Here is a 14036-nt window from a genome sequence, read left to right on the forward strand (position 1 = left end):
GAAAAAATGTTGAACTAAAAATGCAACGCTACCTCTTTGTTCTTTCACGGTTCCAACCTTATACTCCAACAAAAAAGCATAGATATATATCTCTTCTCTAGTTATGTCATTTTGTATTTCAATCCACAGAAATCATCCTGCATCATCGCAGCTCACGATGATTCGAACCAACAAAGCAGCATGGCAGCCCGCTAAGAAGACAGCCTCCCTAGAGGTCAAGTCCGCACCTTATACACCCCCGTCGGAGAACGAAATTGTCATCAAGAATGCTGCGGTAGCCATCAGCCCAATCGACTGGGAAATACAACAGAAAGGTGACCTCATGTCCACCTGGCTCAATTACCCATTCGTCATCGGCACAGATGCCACCGGCGAGGTCGTGGAGGTCGGGAAGGCCGTCACTCGCTTTCAGGTTGGCGATCGGGTCGTTGGCTTTACACGCGGCGTGGATCAAAAGATCAACGATCCGGCCCAGGGCGCCTTTCAGGAATGCACTGTCCTTCATACCGATTCTAGTCGCATATTCCTGGCACTTTATCCTATGAAAGTGCTTGCGTCATCCCGTTGGGTCTAACGACAGCAGCCTGCGCTCTGTTCCAAGAAGATCAATTGGGTCTTCAACTCCCCATAGCCTTGCCCCCGAAACAGCCAGCCAGCAAGACTCCGCTTATATGGGGAGGCAACAAGTGTTGGCAGCAATGCCATTCAGCTTGCCGTCGCTGCGGGCTATAAAGTTTTCACCACCGCCTCGCCCAAGAATTTTGACTACGTCAAAAGGCTCGATGCTATCAAGGTCTTTAACCGTAGAGGCTTATCCTTCTGTACAATGTCTTCCATTTTGTATCCTGGTTCGTCACCTGCAAGATAACTGTGTGAAAGGTGTCCATTCGAACTTCATCTTTGCCTCGAGTATCATATACAGCGAAGTTGGAAGGGCCGTTTGGGTGGCTTTCCTCCCCAAGGCTTTTGAAGGAGGCACGTTTGTTGCTGCTCCGGATGCACAGGTGGTTGGGAAAGGCCTTGAGAATGTTCAGGCCGTTATTGACTATCGGAAGAAGGGAGGCGTTTCGGCTAAGAAAGTTGTTATTACTTTATGATTCTAATGACTGCGATATGGCTGAAGGGAGGTCATGTACGGAAGGACTCTGGTGTTAAATATTCGTAATAGTAATTATTATCCGTGTACTGCGAAGTCACCGCTGATATGTTTATATGTCTCTTTTTTGTTTAGTTAGATATTTATATTCTTTAGAAACTAATACTTTCAACCTCTCCCTATCCAAATTGCATTCTATTGAATAATCGAAACACAGGGAAAGAAGAAGACAAGAAGCAGGCTCAGAGAAAAAGTCTAATAGTATGAAAAAGTCATGACGAGATTGCTACCACGTCTCAAAAAGGGTCTGCTAGTGTCCTTGGATTATCATCACGTTACTTTTCCTACCCCTCTTTTGTTCCTTGGTTCGTCTCACAGGGATCCGTAAACGTCGACCAAACACAAGTTTTCTCTACTAAGATCCGCAGGAATAGAGTTCAAAGTCCATAAGTGGAAGAAAAAAAATTTTCTTTCTGATCATTCTCACACTGACATCAGACGAAGGACAGTGTTTTCTGTCATTGAGTTTCCAGAAAGGGAGCAAGCTTGTTCAATGGAGTAGGGTCGGAATAAATATCTACCTACCTGCTGTAGTACTCAGTAATACACAGGTCTTTTCAGCGGTTGCTTATGTGTGTTATGAGTCTATTCTATGCAAGTGTGTTCTGGAAAATTGCTGTTGTACAAAAAGGCAACGTTGACGGCTTTCCTTGTTTTCTACCTTGTATACTCCAGCAGTTGCACTTTATATACGTCTTCATATATTTGATTCTTGCTATTCCAAAACTGAGTTTTCAGTTCTATATCTTATATATATACCCTTGTGCTCGTTGTCATCGTATATACGTCATTCCAAGCCGCCCGATGCTCGCTGTATAACCAAACCGCTCTATCCAGGAGAAATATCAGAATATTGCATTGCAGAACAATCCCGGCTTTCCTCTTTCTGGTCCCGAGAACCATTGCGGTCCCATTGCACACATGGATCTTCAAATGATCCCTGGAATAAACCTGCTCGTCTCGCGATGCCACCGCTTCCACTCATCTCCAAATTTCTCCTTCAACATCCTTTCCTCATCTCGCACCCTCAGTGCAAAAATAGATACGGCAAATCCGACCAGCCCGCATATCCACGTCCATTCGAACCCATTCAGTTTGTCCAGGACGTGCCCCGGGATCCAACACGCAAAGGAAGCGTCCCATCTGAAGAAAAGGGTCACAGATCCAGCGGCTGCAACGATCAGTCCCGTGTAGCCGGGATGCTGCACGTAGCGGTAGATGCCCGTGGTAATCAGCCGATCCGGAGGCGCTATTTTGAAGGTGAAATTCTTCCCCAAGCCGCCAAAGGCGGCTAGACGGAGGGGCGCGCCGACAAGAAGTATCGCAGCCAGAGATCCTGCGGTCAGAGGGTTCCAGGAGAACAGATCAGGATTGAGATTGGATGGGTTCGGACAGAATCTACTAGCATTTGACTCTAGTATATTGCTCCCAGACCCGCCGCTGTGTCGGGCTGCAGCGAAGGCCAAAGACAGAAGCGCATGATAGAGCGCAAGAACCCTTACTTTAAAGCGGTTAAAGATGAATGTCGGCAACATGGCGAACATTCTGATGCGGTCACCTCTGTATATCTGCTGCGGATTCGGATTCGGTGGTGTGAAGCAGAGACTGCAGAGGTACCCCGCAAGCACGCAAGATAGACCGAAGCAAATGGCCGAAAGGGAGGACATGAAACCGGCCATTGTTACGGATGGGAGGCGTAAAAGAAAGATGTTCCTATACAAATTCTATTCTTCGAATGCACCCATGTAGCAAGGAAAATTAGGAAAGCTATGTGTGGAAAGGCGGTAAATTTTCTTTTTCGAAGGCCGAAGATCGACATCGAATATGTTTACATAACCCACATCGGTATGTGCACACCTTACAACCATTCTCAGTGTTGGACTCCTTAAATAAGGAGGAGTCTTGTCCTTGAGCTCGCATGGCTGGCTACGTTGTGCCTTAGTACCTCCTATCTTCATCAAGTTTCACACTCTACTACGCTGCTGACCTGTTGCATTGCTGACAGTCCTAATTTTCCATACCATATACAGTCCTACAAGTGTCAAATAGCCTTGTCGACATTAATACAGAACAGTACACCCTGGTTTCCAATAAGCTTTACTATTGTCTCCAGTTAATCATCACCTAAGTCTAGATCACATCATACTATCTGCCTCCAGTCTGACAATATCAATGCGACATATATAGCTATCCGGTAAATTGTTCTGATTACAAAGAGTATCCTGCGCAGTATCATACCTTGCCAAGGAGGAAATGAGTTGCACTATCAGTTCATAATTCTGGTGCAATTCAACAGCATCACTCTCCTTTGATGCGCTCTCGATCAGACATATCTGAGATATCCCCCTTTCAGTATACCCATTGACGAGCAAAGATGATTTACAGCGTATCTTCCATTTAGTTTTCGTCCAACTCTTGGACTTGGTTCGGACGGTTGGCCAAAGTATTCTGACAACGAGTAAGGCGTTGGCTAAGATGAAACAGACTACACCTAGCTTACCTATACATACAACCAGCCAGTCAGCTAGTATAGCGTCTCTAAACTCTAAATAAATCTCACTATGTTGTGGAAGACCTCAGATCTCTTATGCATTCTTTTGAAATGGCTGTAGGAGCCTTACTACCTAATCGTCTACCTATCTGCGATCTGTAGTTGGGGGTATTTAACTTTGTGTCCTCGTCCTCGTCCATTGAGCTTATGCATTTGCCGCTTAAAGTTTAGATAGACATATAGTTCAACAAAATCACCTTGAGAATTGTACCTGCAATCAACCTCAGGAGGCTCGCTTGTGTAATTTTATGATGTGAAAAGCTTACAAGAGGTAATATTGGTCTAGGGATGTCATCCCCCGTAAGCGAATGTTTCAAGCCTTGAAGGCAGAGAACACATGAGCATAACGCAAGGAGATCTTTGAAAGCCTATGGATGTATCTACTAAAGTCTCTGATCTGATAAAGTCCATAATCAACTGACCAAGGGAACGGAGAAATAGAATCAGGTAGCAGTTATCGAACGGTCTGTTGTCATTGCTGTCAAAAAAAAAACACGGAGTAACCCCAACAATATCAGCCCTACCTATCGACCAACCGCAACATCAATTCTTTGTCACATTCATTCCCGATTGGACAATCATCTAATGTAATAATAGGTACAGCCTTATGGGCATTGGTCAAAGTTTGTTTAACTAATGCAATCTTTTTTCATGAGCATATAGAGCTATGAAGATCTGACTATTGTGCTTTAGATGTGAGGATGGCGACCTACCAGGTAGATAGACAACGCGTCGAGGGAACCTGGTACTCCCGCTTGGTACCCCGATAAATTAATCAAGTTCAGGAATTGGTTATCTACAATAGACAAACCTGAGGAATCGTACAAGCAGGGGTTTTGTAGCACCCCCTCCCTCTCCCGTCTACCACCAAGTGGTGAGTGGGTTGGGGGTATAAGCTTCTTTTTGTTTGTTTATTTATCTAGCACTCTATTAGCTCTACGAAGTAGAGGGTTAATATGTGTTTCGAAGGTCTTTCTTTTCCCTGCCTTGTTGTTTTGTGGTGTTGCGAAGTACTTGCGTATGACGCGTGTCCCCGCCACACTCTCCCCTTCTTCCCTCAGCTCTTTTACAGGAGCAGCCTCTGAACGGTCGCGGAATGTTAGAAGTCAGATTACTTAGAGCTGTAGTAATACCAGCTATAAAGAAGTCAAGTCGATATGCTTAACTTCAAATGAGAGCCTCTTGTAGAGAAATGTAAACACTCAATGCTTGGTATATATATATGTTCCAGCGTGTGCTGGAGAGGACGCGACAAAATGTTGGTTTCTTAATGGAACGCGCGTTTCTCGCATTCCTCCTAAAGCCAAGCGTGTTTTAGAGAAGCGTGGTCCGGATCCAATTGGACAGCATTGCATCAACTTCGCCACAATCTGGAGAATGTGGGGAGGTTGAATCTGGGGAAGGGGAGGGAAGCGAAAGTCTAACGCGGTCTCGACTTTTGAAAGGGTTTTCGTATATGCGGGGTCTAAGGTCTAGCATCTAGGTTCTCAATTGAGACTGGACACGGTCTTCACTGGTGTTGCGACTGTAGTTTTGATCACTGGGGTACTACTGCGTGTTGTCGGTGTCGTCAGACGATCATCAATGGAATGATCGCGACCGCGCACTTTCCCACCATAATGCTGGAAGCGATCCCAGCCTCCTTGAGAAATATGATCGATAGAGAACTCATACTTTGACTCCAAGAAAGCTTAGGTATCTTCCAATACGCTCAAGCCTGAATTTACTAGGCCGCTACGTCCTCGAGATCTCCTCGGGATCGGAGCATTCCTATTGGTAAGCCCTAGGAGGACTGGTTCCCGATTTGTTCGACCCCGCCGGGCCTGACCTGGCACATGGCGTCCCTAGTTACCTTGCGAACCGAGTAAGAAAGAGGCCTCATTTGTGCGGCGTTCGTACTTCGTATATGGGTATCACAATTGTGGCCGGTTGGGTGTGACGTGATGTTGTCTTAGTTATGCCCCCCGAGGTGCTATTTATAGAGAGCAGATCCTCCCGGACTTTCCGTGGAACCGGATCCGTGCAGCTGGGGAAAAGTGGAAACTGAAAGAAACACATTCGCTGCGAGGAAAAAGTTTTCGAAGAAATCGAGCGCACAAAGAAAGAGGCCAGTGGGAATCTGGTATATCATCTATAGCCTTCTAGTATGTTTGTGTTTTATGTTTATTGTTTATTGTTTCATTCTGGGCTGTATCGAGTAATAGTGCTCGGTACCTGCAGATAGGGTGGAGACGGTAAATGGGTTGCAGTCTTAGACAACGAATCGGCTTTTTATAGATATGCAAGATAAGACGTGACTGAGGGGACAGGACCTGCTGACTCCTTTGTGTAACTGCGTTTTTTTTTTCTTTTTTTTTTTTAGTATGCCTTGTTGCATGGTGAGATGTGTTCACGTTTCGAAACTGGTTTGTTTTTTTTCCTTGCCTGTAGGCCGGACCGGGAACAAAGATAAAGATGCTCACTGCAACTTTCGACGCAGCTCTTCAAATAGCCAAGCAGGACTCGAAGATCCTGCATGGACTCAAAAGTTGGGCTATGCGGTTAGGCGTGAAGCCTCGCGATCTGATCAAGCGCCTTGTTCAGGGGTAGGTAGCCTGGATAGCATAGCTGCATAGCAGGGCCTTCGTGCGGTGGGGTAGAACGCGCAACAGGGCGGGATGGTGAGATGGCCCCCGTAAGGCTAGGGAGCAGTCATGCAGAAGCGTCCACCCTCTTCTATGTAGGAGGTAAACCTGTGGGAAAGCAAAAAGCTCTGCAATGTTCGTGCCATTGTCTGTCCTATATATGGGATGATCTGGATCTTCGATCCGATCCGGATGACAGGTGATGGAAGGGAAAAATAAAAGCCGTGTGGAGCGCTCAGGTGCCCGTATCTGGCAAGGCCCTGGTGAGATTTCGCAAATAGAGTGTCGACGACGTTTATGCTGCCGGCGGCCAGACAACGGTTAGCCTTGGCGGAGGCCGGGCTGAGGCTATCGCAGCGCTAGCACAGGGTCCAGGGACGGCGGCGCGCTGATAGGTGGCAGGAAGGGAGTGGGAAATTGCAGCCGACAGCTAGTGGCTGGTTAGGGCCGGGCTAAGCTCCGAGCTCACCAACAGGAATGCCATGGCCTAGAGCTCCAGGGACCAGGGGAACCGCCTCGCGCTGTCAGTGCTGGACGCAGGTCTGGCCGCGGGCCCTTGCACACCGGTCTGGTCCCTCTACGGCCGTCTCCTCCTTTATCCTGCCCGTCCGCATCTCCATCTCTCCTCAACCCACTTCCTCCCACATTCTCAGTTTCTCCCCTCACCTCACTCCTTGAATTCCAAAGCAGGTGTCAGCTTCACTCTTTCAGCTGCGCACCTCGCTGTCCGTTCTTTCGACGTTCGTTGCGATCTGTTGATCGTGTCTATCCTTCAAAACAAACGCCTCCGACCGGCCCATATACCCTCCCTATCGAAAAAAATCAGCGTCCGTTGCCATATCGTTAGGCACGTGAGAGTTGCAGTGAGTGCCCGCCATTGTTTCCCGCGCTTTCTGGTGCCCTGGATGTTGATGAGCTGGGCAGGATATCTGTGTTGATCATATTGGCATTATTCCCTGGCAACGCTGGACGCAACCGACAACAATAGCATAGGAAGACAACCTCCCCAATTCACCCTGCCATCCAAGCGATGGACGCGTTCCGACGACTAGTCACTCGTGATGTTACGGACAATGAGGTGGAGGGGCTAACCCCTACTATGGTCAACCTGTTGATCTCGCTCTTGGTTCTCGTTCTTTTTGGAATTGCGCTTGTTGGTGCTCTTCTTGTCCTCCGCCGCAAGCGTCAGGACAGGAAATTATCGGAGCTGCCCGTGCATAACGGACAATGCGTTACGACTCACAACCACAATCGCTTCACGATTACTGCAACCCCCGGCAAGCACGAGTCGGTCTTCGTCTACGATGAGAAACGGAGTTTCCTCGAGAACTCCTCCAGCCCTCCGTCCGGCGCAGTCCCGGAAATCCGCATCACCTTCCCAGAAGAGGAGGATGAGTCCGGAAAGCGGAAGTCGGGACGTGTTGTCGTGGTGCGGATCAGTGAGCATGGCGGTGTTGGCCTGGAACCATGCCATGAGGAGGAGCTCCCGCCGTACCAGTCGAACGACTCGGGCCGTTTCCATTCCCTTGACCTTGAGCGGATGGGCGGGCTCAAGGAGAAGGAGGAGGCCAAGAGGTGGTCCTAGATCTTGTCTCTATCGACCACCAGTAGCTGATTCCCCACTGGCCACCTGTGCATGTTAGAGCGCCCTTCAACGAACTCTGAAAAGTATGACGAATCTTTGGGCGAAGATCTAATTTCTATTGATATCCTTATACCTACCATGGCTGTTTGAGTTTTTGCGACTTGCACATATGCGGACTTGTCTTCTGTTCTGTTATCAACACACCTGGTTCAGATTCTCGGGTCGATTGCACCGGGTGCTGTCCCTCGTTGGCCCGAAGACCAGGTGGTTCTTTTTTGACTTTTTGGGGAAACCGGAACATCTGTGAGTGTGTGCTGGAGCTGGCTTGTGTATAGGGAAGGGCTACTTGCTTGGAAAAATCCTAATGGGCGTCCATTTTTCGTGCTTGGTCACATCAACCACCGGTATTATTTTCGACCCTGCCACGTTACTAGGGCTGGAAACGATGTTGCGCAGCAGCTTCTGATTTTCTTTTTCCCCGTTTTCCTTTCTATTCGCCTATGCTAGGCAACTGGGTGTCTACCATGGTAGTTGTTGTGAATATTGTACCTAAATATTGGAACTATGCTTTGTCCGCCCGCGTGTACGTGCAATGCTCCTTTTCCGACACGAATCTCCATAGAACGTATGAAGATCTGCAAAATATCTAGAAGTGCTGGCGGTTGTCCGACGTTTTGATGCTGCCAAATCGAGCGTGTTCGCGTGTATCGGCGTCCCGAGGCCGACGAGCCAATAATGACGCAGCGAGTTCATCCGTCCGAACCGTGGCTCGCGGCTCTTCTCCGGCTTCCCAAGATTATTATCTGGCCGAAGCCGTTGGCGCCGCAACGTCACGGAAAGAAATTTGGGACTCCAATCTTGATTTCTCTGTGCGTTCTCTCTCGTCTCTGTGCATGGTCTTGTGCTAAGGCCGCTCCATCTGTCTTCTTTTCCCTGAAGAAAAAAAAGCGCGCGATTGAACAGAAACAGCTGTAATCATGCTTGTCTGCTCTAGGTCCTGGCCTGTCGCATTCACCGTCTCCCCTTGAATTCCTGGTCAGACGACAAGGACGACTGCAGAGGAAACGGGAAAGATTATATCTGCCGTCGTCAATCCATTTCTCTCTTCTTTCTATCGATGCGTTCGCATTGAATCCGGCGATTCCGTCCCGCGTCTCTATTTCTCCACTTCCCCCCCGGACTCCCTGAACAACAACATTCCCCCTTTGCTCGCTCCGGCGACCTGTCATTAACCGGGGACACGAGTGCGCTTCTCATACTTTCGCGTTTACGAAGGAAACTTGACACGTTCGACGACAACCTCTTTCGGCCGTGATGGTGGCCGCCAAAGCCGCGGGGTCCGTGGACAGCAACGGCAATGTCAACGGCCCCCGCAGCACGCCCTCTTCCTCCACTCGGGGTCCGCGATCCCCATCGTCCGAATACAGCGACATAAAGGGCCAATGGTCGAAGGCGCAGGCGTATTCGGAGCTCCAGGCCCAGACTGCGAAGGCAGCTAAGGGACAAGAGGAGATGGCGAAGGCGGCGAAGGCGAGAGAGGAGCAGAGGATGAGGGAGAAGGAGAGGGAGTTCAAGATTAAACACGTCGGGCTGTTGGGTGTTCTTGGGTGGATTTTGTGAGTCTTTTCTTCTGATTCCTCGCTATCTCGCGGTCGGAGGAGCTCTCCGCAGTTTTACTGTTCATTGGTGCGCTGTGCGATCTGTGCTAACTGGCCTTTACTCTTGACAGCTTCTTGCATGTCGTTGGTGTCTACTTTTTCACAAAGGGGTTCCTGTTGACTCGACTGGTTTTGGAGAGTAAATCGCAATGTGACGTTCTTCCGTTTGAGGATTCCGGTGCTTCAGGGTCGAGTTCGATATCCACGGCTGGTAATTCTAACGATGGTTGTTGGCACCCAAAGACCTTCGACAAGGCGATTTTCATTATAATAGACGCTCTGCGCTACGACTTTACCGTTCCATTCCGGCCAACAGCGGAGAGCGAAACGGCGCATCTGTTCCATGACAATATCCCCGTTCTCTATGAAACGGCGGTCGCGACTCCGGAGAATGCGTTCTTGCTGCCGTTCGTTGCGGACCCGCCGACAACGACGCTGCAGAGGCTGAAGGGACTGACGACGGGAACGCTGCCGACTTTCGTAGACGCCGGCTCTAATTTCGCGGGCATGACAATCGATGAGGATAATGTGGTCGCGCAGCTGCGCGCAGCGGGCAAAACCCTGGTCCATCTGGGCGATGACACCTGGCACTCTCTCTTCCCGGATTATTTCCACCCGAACCTTACCCACCCATACGACTCCTTCAATGTCTGGGACTTGCACACTGTCGATAACGGCGTGAACGAGTACCTGTTCCCGTTGCTACATCCGGACAATGCGACGAAATGGGATGTCATTTTCGGTCATTATCTTGGCGTCGACCACGCCGGCCACCGCTACGGACCGAACCATGCTGCCATGGGCGCCAAGTTGAGGCAGATGGATAAGGTCATACGGGACCTCATTGACTTGGTGGACGAAAACACCCTGCTGATCGTAATGGGTGATCATGGGATGGACTCCAAGGGCGACCACGGAGGCGAGTCGGACGACGAAGTCGAGGCCGCTTTATGGATGTACTCCAAGAAGGGTGTTTTCGGCCGCACGAACCCGGACTACGTTACGCCGCCAAAACACGCGAAGGAGCGGCCCATCCCTCAGATCGACATTGTGCCGACTTTGTCTTTGCTGCTGGGAATGCCCATTCCTTTCAATAACTTGGGTTCGCCTATTGAAGAGGCATTCGCTGGACGAGGAGGAACCGACTTGAAGAATCTCGTAGCTGTCAACCGCCTGACCTCTGCACAAATCAAGAGATACCAACATGAGTATGCCATTGCCCGTGGAGCAGATGAAAGTCAGACCTCAGGACCACTTTCCTTGTGGAACCAGGCGGAGAGCGACTGGGAGAAGCTCTCGAAAGCCGGGAAGCCTAGTGTTGCTGCGCTACTGTCAGTATATGACGCGTATCGGGAGTACCAACGCGACACTCTTAATGTTTGCCGCGGACTATGGGCCAGATTCGACGTGCCAAGCATGATCCAGGGAATAGCGATCCTCTTCGCGGGGATTATTATCTTGGTATTCTATGCTAGAGGCATACGCGGCGATAGGACACAGCTTAGTTTCCCGTCTCTTGCGCGCATCGGGGCTGGATCCGGGTTCGGCTCTATCGCTGGTGTCCTGTCGTTCTACAGTGGCCTGGTTGACATGCCAATTCTGGAACAGCTGGCTCTCGGGGCGGCCGTGGGAAGTATCCTGGGAGCCTTTTCGACAGCTCTCTGGATTCCTGGAAAACTCTCGTCGCCTCTTCCAAATTCGCTCTGGGGATGGCTGGCCGTCACCTTCACGGTGTCCCAGTCGGTCGGGTTTGCGTCGAATTCCTATACCATTTGGGAAGACGAGATCCTGCTATTCTTCCTGACCACCTTTGGTGTCCTCGCTGGTGTCTCCTCGATGCGGCAAAAGTCAACTTCTGACAGAGTTCTGGGAGTGTACCATTCCATCCTCTTTGTGATTCTGGGAAGAATCGCGGCTTTCTCTCGCCTCTGCCGTGAAGAGCAGATGCCCTTCTGCCGCTCTACCTACTACGCCTCCGCTACGTCCTCGACATCTGCACCATGGCAACTTATCATCCCCGTCCTACTTTCCCTGTTCCTGCCCGCTGTCGTCCGGTCATTCTATGCTGGATCGAAATCCTACGAGGGATCCGCTACTCTTTGGATCGGATTCGCCTTCCGCATTGGATTGTTCATCACTGCCATCTTCTGGATGCTTGACGCTGCAGACGATGGTGAATGGCTCCCTCTGAGCAAGCAGACGCTGAAGTCTACGCGTGTTGTCCTCGCCCAAGTTGTCCTTGCTATTGCATTCGGTGCTGGAACGACGACGTTCGTCTGGGCCAAGCCGTGCGTGAGTATCAGCGTGACTCAAGGTGGTGTGGCTCCCGAGGGCGGAAACAAGTCCTCATCTGCATCCTCTGCGCAGCAATCACAAAGAACTACCGTCACTATTCTGGGATTCGCGAATGTCCACGGGACACGATTTTTCTTCCTCATCATCAACTTCTGCCTTGCCATCACACTGATGCAGAAGCCCATGGGACAGGGCGCCATCGCCCTGCAGCTCTGGCAGATCCTGTCCCTGCTGGAGATCCTCGACACGAATGGCCTTACGATGGGCAACTCCCCCATCGGCCCCATCGTGCTGGCTCTCCTGGGCTCCTTCTACTACTTCAAGACCGGCCACCAGGCCGTTCTCAGCAGCATCCAGTGGGAGAGCGCATTCATCCCCCTCTCCACAGTCAAATACCCCTGGTCGCCCCTCCTCGTGGTGCTGAACACCTTCGGTGCACAGATCCTGGCAGCTGTCGCAGTCCCCTTGGTCGTCCTCTGGAAACGACCCGTCGACCCCCGCGGACGGATCCCACTGCGGGCTGCTGGCAAGACCTTTGGTACCTCATCCTCTCCGTCCAGCAGTAGCACCACCGACACCAGCAGTCCAACGATCAGCCTTCTCTCAGACGTCGTCCAAGCCGCCGCCACCCACCTGCTCTACTACGCCACGATAAACCTGGCCACCACCATGTGGGCGGGCCACCTGCGGCGCCATCTCATGCTCTACCGCATCTTCAGTCCGCGGTTCATGATGGGCGCTGCGGTGCTGGGTGTCGTCGATGTCGTGGTCATGTTGGCTGCCGTGGGCGGGCTGAGATGGAGCACGATCAGCGTGGCGGAAATCTTTGGGTGGTGATCTAATTACCTACCTACCCTAAAATAACATGACCTAACCTACCCTAATCTATATTGACGAGAGAAAGGAAAGAGATGAAGAATGAAGAATGAAGTGAAGGAAGACACAAAGAGAAGAGACCAACGCAGATGGGATACCAATACCAATACCACAAAGTTTGGAAGCATACCTACCTATATACGAAGATGATTGATCATTCAATTCCAATCAGCGGTCGGTGAACGTCTGACGCAGCTGTTTCTTCGTTCGTGTGTTATTATGAGTGAGTATGGATAAGATCGGATCGGAGACGGAGACCTAACATGTGAAGACCCTTCGAGGCGCGCCACCTATGCTTTAATTATCGCGGTGCCATCATATGGCGCGTTTTCTATCTATCCAAGTTGAGTTGGATATTCCGACCTTATTGGCTTAGCTTAGCTTGGCTTTGCTTGGCTTGACTACCTAGTGTGGGGATACACCAAGTCTAGACATTCTACATATGTATAACTGTACCTATCTATCTATATAGTAGCTAGTATATTATTATTATTGTATGATGTATAAGTAAGTTAGTCAATTTATTTATCAAGAGAAGAGAATAGATGAGATGAGATGAGATGGTGAAGAGGAATAGATATGGTTTGTTTGAAAGTGCCTTTTTCACTTCCAAAATAGACACGTAGATAAGTAGGTATGTAGATAGATTGAATTTCTTTGACTTCAAAGTCTTTAATCTCAAGCTGGAAATTGCATATGGCGATAGAATATCGATCTCAAGTCACTCCGGAGATAGACGCAAATCATGCCATGCCATGCCATGATTATATCTATGTATCGTAGTAGCTTGGCTAAATAATGTAATGTAGGTCATACGTCATGAACATCTTATACCTAATGGAAACCGTCAATATTCTATCTATCTATATGCGACTCTTATTGCCAAGTTATTACTACTTCTACCCACAGTGTAGGGGCAAAAAAAGAACACCTATAGCAGATAACCAAACTAAACGAAACGAAACGAAATGAAGGAAGGTTGCGTCATACTGTATGCGCTGCTGCGTCCAGTCCACCTAACTTTGACTCATGGTGCACCAGGTCCAGGCTGCCAAGGAAGCTGCTCTACGTACGGCCTTTCTTCTCAGTAAATAGGGAGGGCATCGCAATGTCGTGTTAGGAAATTAAGCGAATAATTGAAAACCATGCGCGCACTAGGTTAGTTGAATTTGGACTTGGTTGGGTAGTTGTATGTGCCTAATATTTACGCTAGAGTGAAGTCGGAAGTCAGAGGAGCTTTTTGTATAAGAAAAAGAATGAATGAATTATTGCTTGCTACCTATAAGTGGAA

At 49.5% G+C, this 14036-nt stretch overlaps 4 protein-coding genes across 4 annotated transcripts; 3 read left to right on the plus strand and 1 right to left on the minus strand.

The window, feature by feature from the left end:
* Positions 1-157: 157 nt before the first annotated feature.
* VTN00DRAFT_8764 (uncharacterized protein) lies at positions 158-574 on the plus strand (the record flags this gene model as incomplete). The annotated part of the gene is made up of 1 exon (XM_069435649.1): positions 158-574. One exon carries the CDS (start codon positions 158-160, stop codon positions 572-574), a length of 417 nt encoding a protein of 138 aa, XP_069285574.1.
* Positions 575-2085: 1511 nt separating this feature from the next.
* VTN00DRAFT_8765 (uncharacterized protein) lies at positions 2086-2835 on the minus strand (the record flags this gene model as incomplete). Its single annotated transcript, XM_069435650.1, has 1 exon — positions 2086-2835. The coding sequence occupies one exon, from the start codon at positions 2833-2835 to the stop codon at positions 2086-2088; it is 750 nt and encodes a 249-aa protein (XP_069285575.1).
* Positions 2836-7361: 4526 nt separating this feature from the next.
* VTN00DRAFT_8766 (uncharacterized protein) lies at positions 7362-7916 on the plus strand (the record flags this gene model as incomplete). The annotated part of the gene is made up of 1 exon (XM_069435651.1): positions 7362-7916. One exon carries the CDS (start codon positions 7362-7364, stop codon positions 7914-7916), a length of 555 nt encoding a protein of 184 aa, XP_069285576.1.
* Positions 7917-9230: 1314 nt separating this feature from the next.
* VTN00DRAFT_8767 (uncharacterized protein) lies at positions 9231-12706 on the plus strand (the record flags this gene model as incomplete). The annotated part of the gene is made up of 2 exons (XM_069435652.1): positions 9231-9532; positions 9646-12706. 2 exons carry the CDS (start codon positions 9231-9233, stop codon positions 12704-12706), a joined length of 3363 nt encoding a protein of 1120 aa, XP_069285577.1.
* Positions 12707-14036: the final 1330 nt, after the last annotated feature.

Source organism: Thermoascus crustaceus (genome assembly GCF_041956765.1).
Source record: "Thermoascus crustaceus strain CBS 181.67 unplaced genomic scaffold VTN00scaffold_6, whole genome shotgun sequence".
NCBI classification, from domain to species: Eukaryota; Fungi; Ascomycota; class Eurotiomycetes; order Eurotiales; family Thermoascaceae; genus Thermoascus; species Thermoascus crustaceus.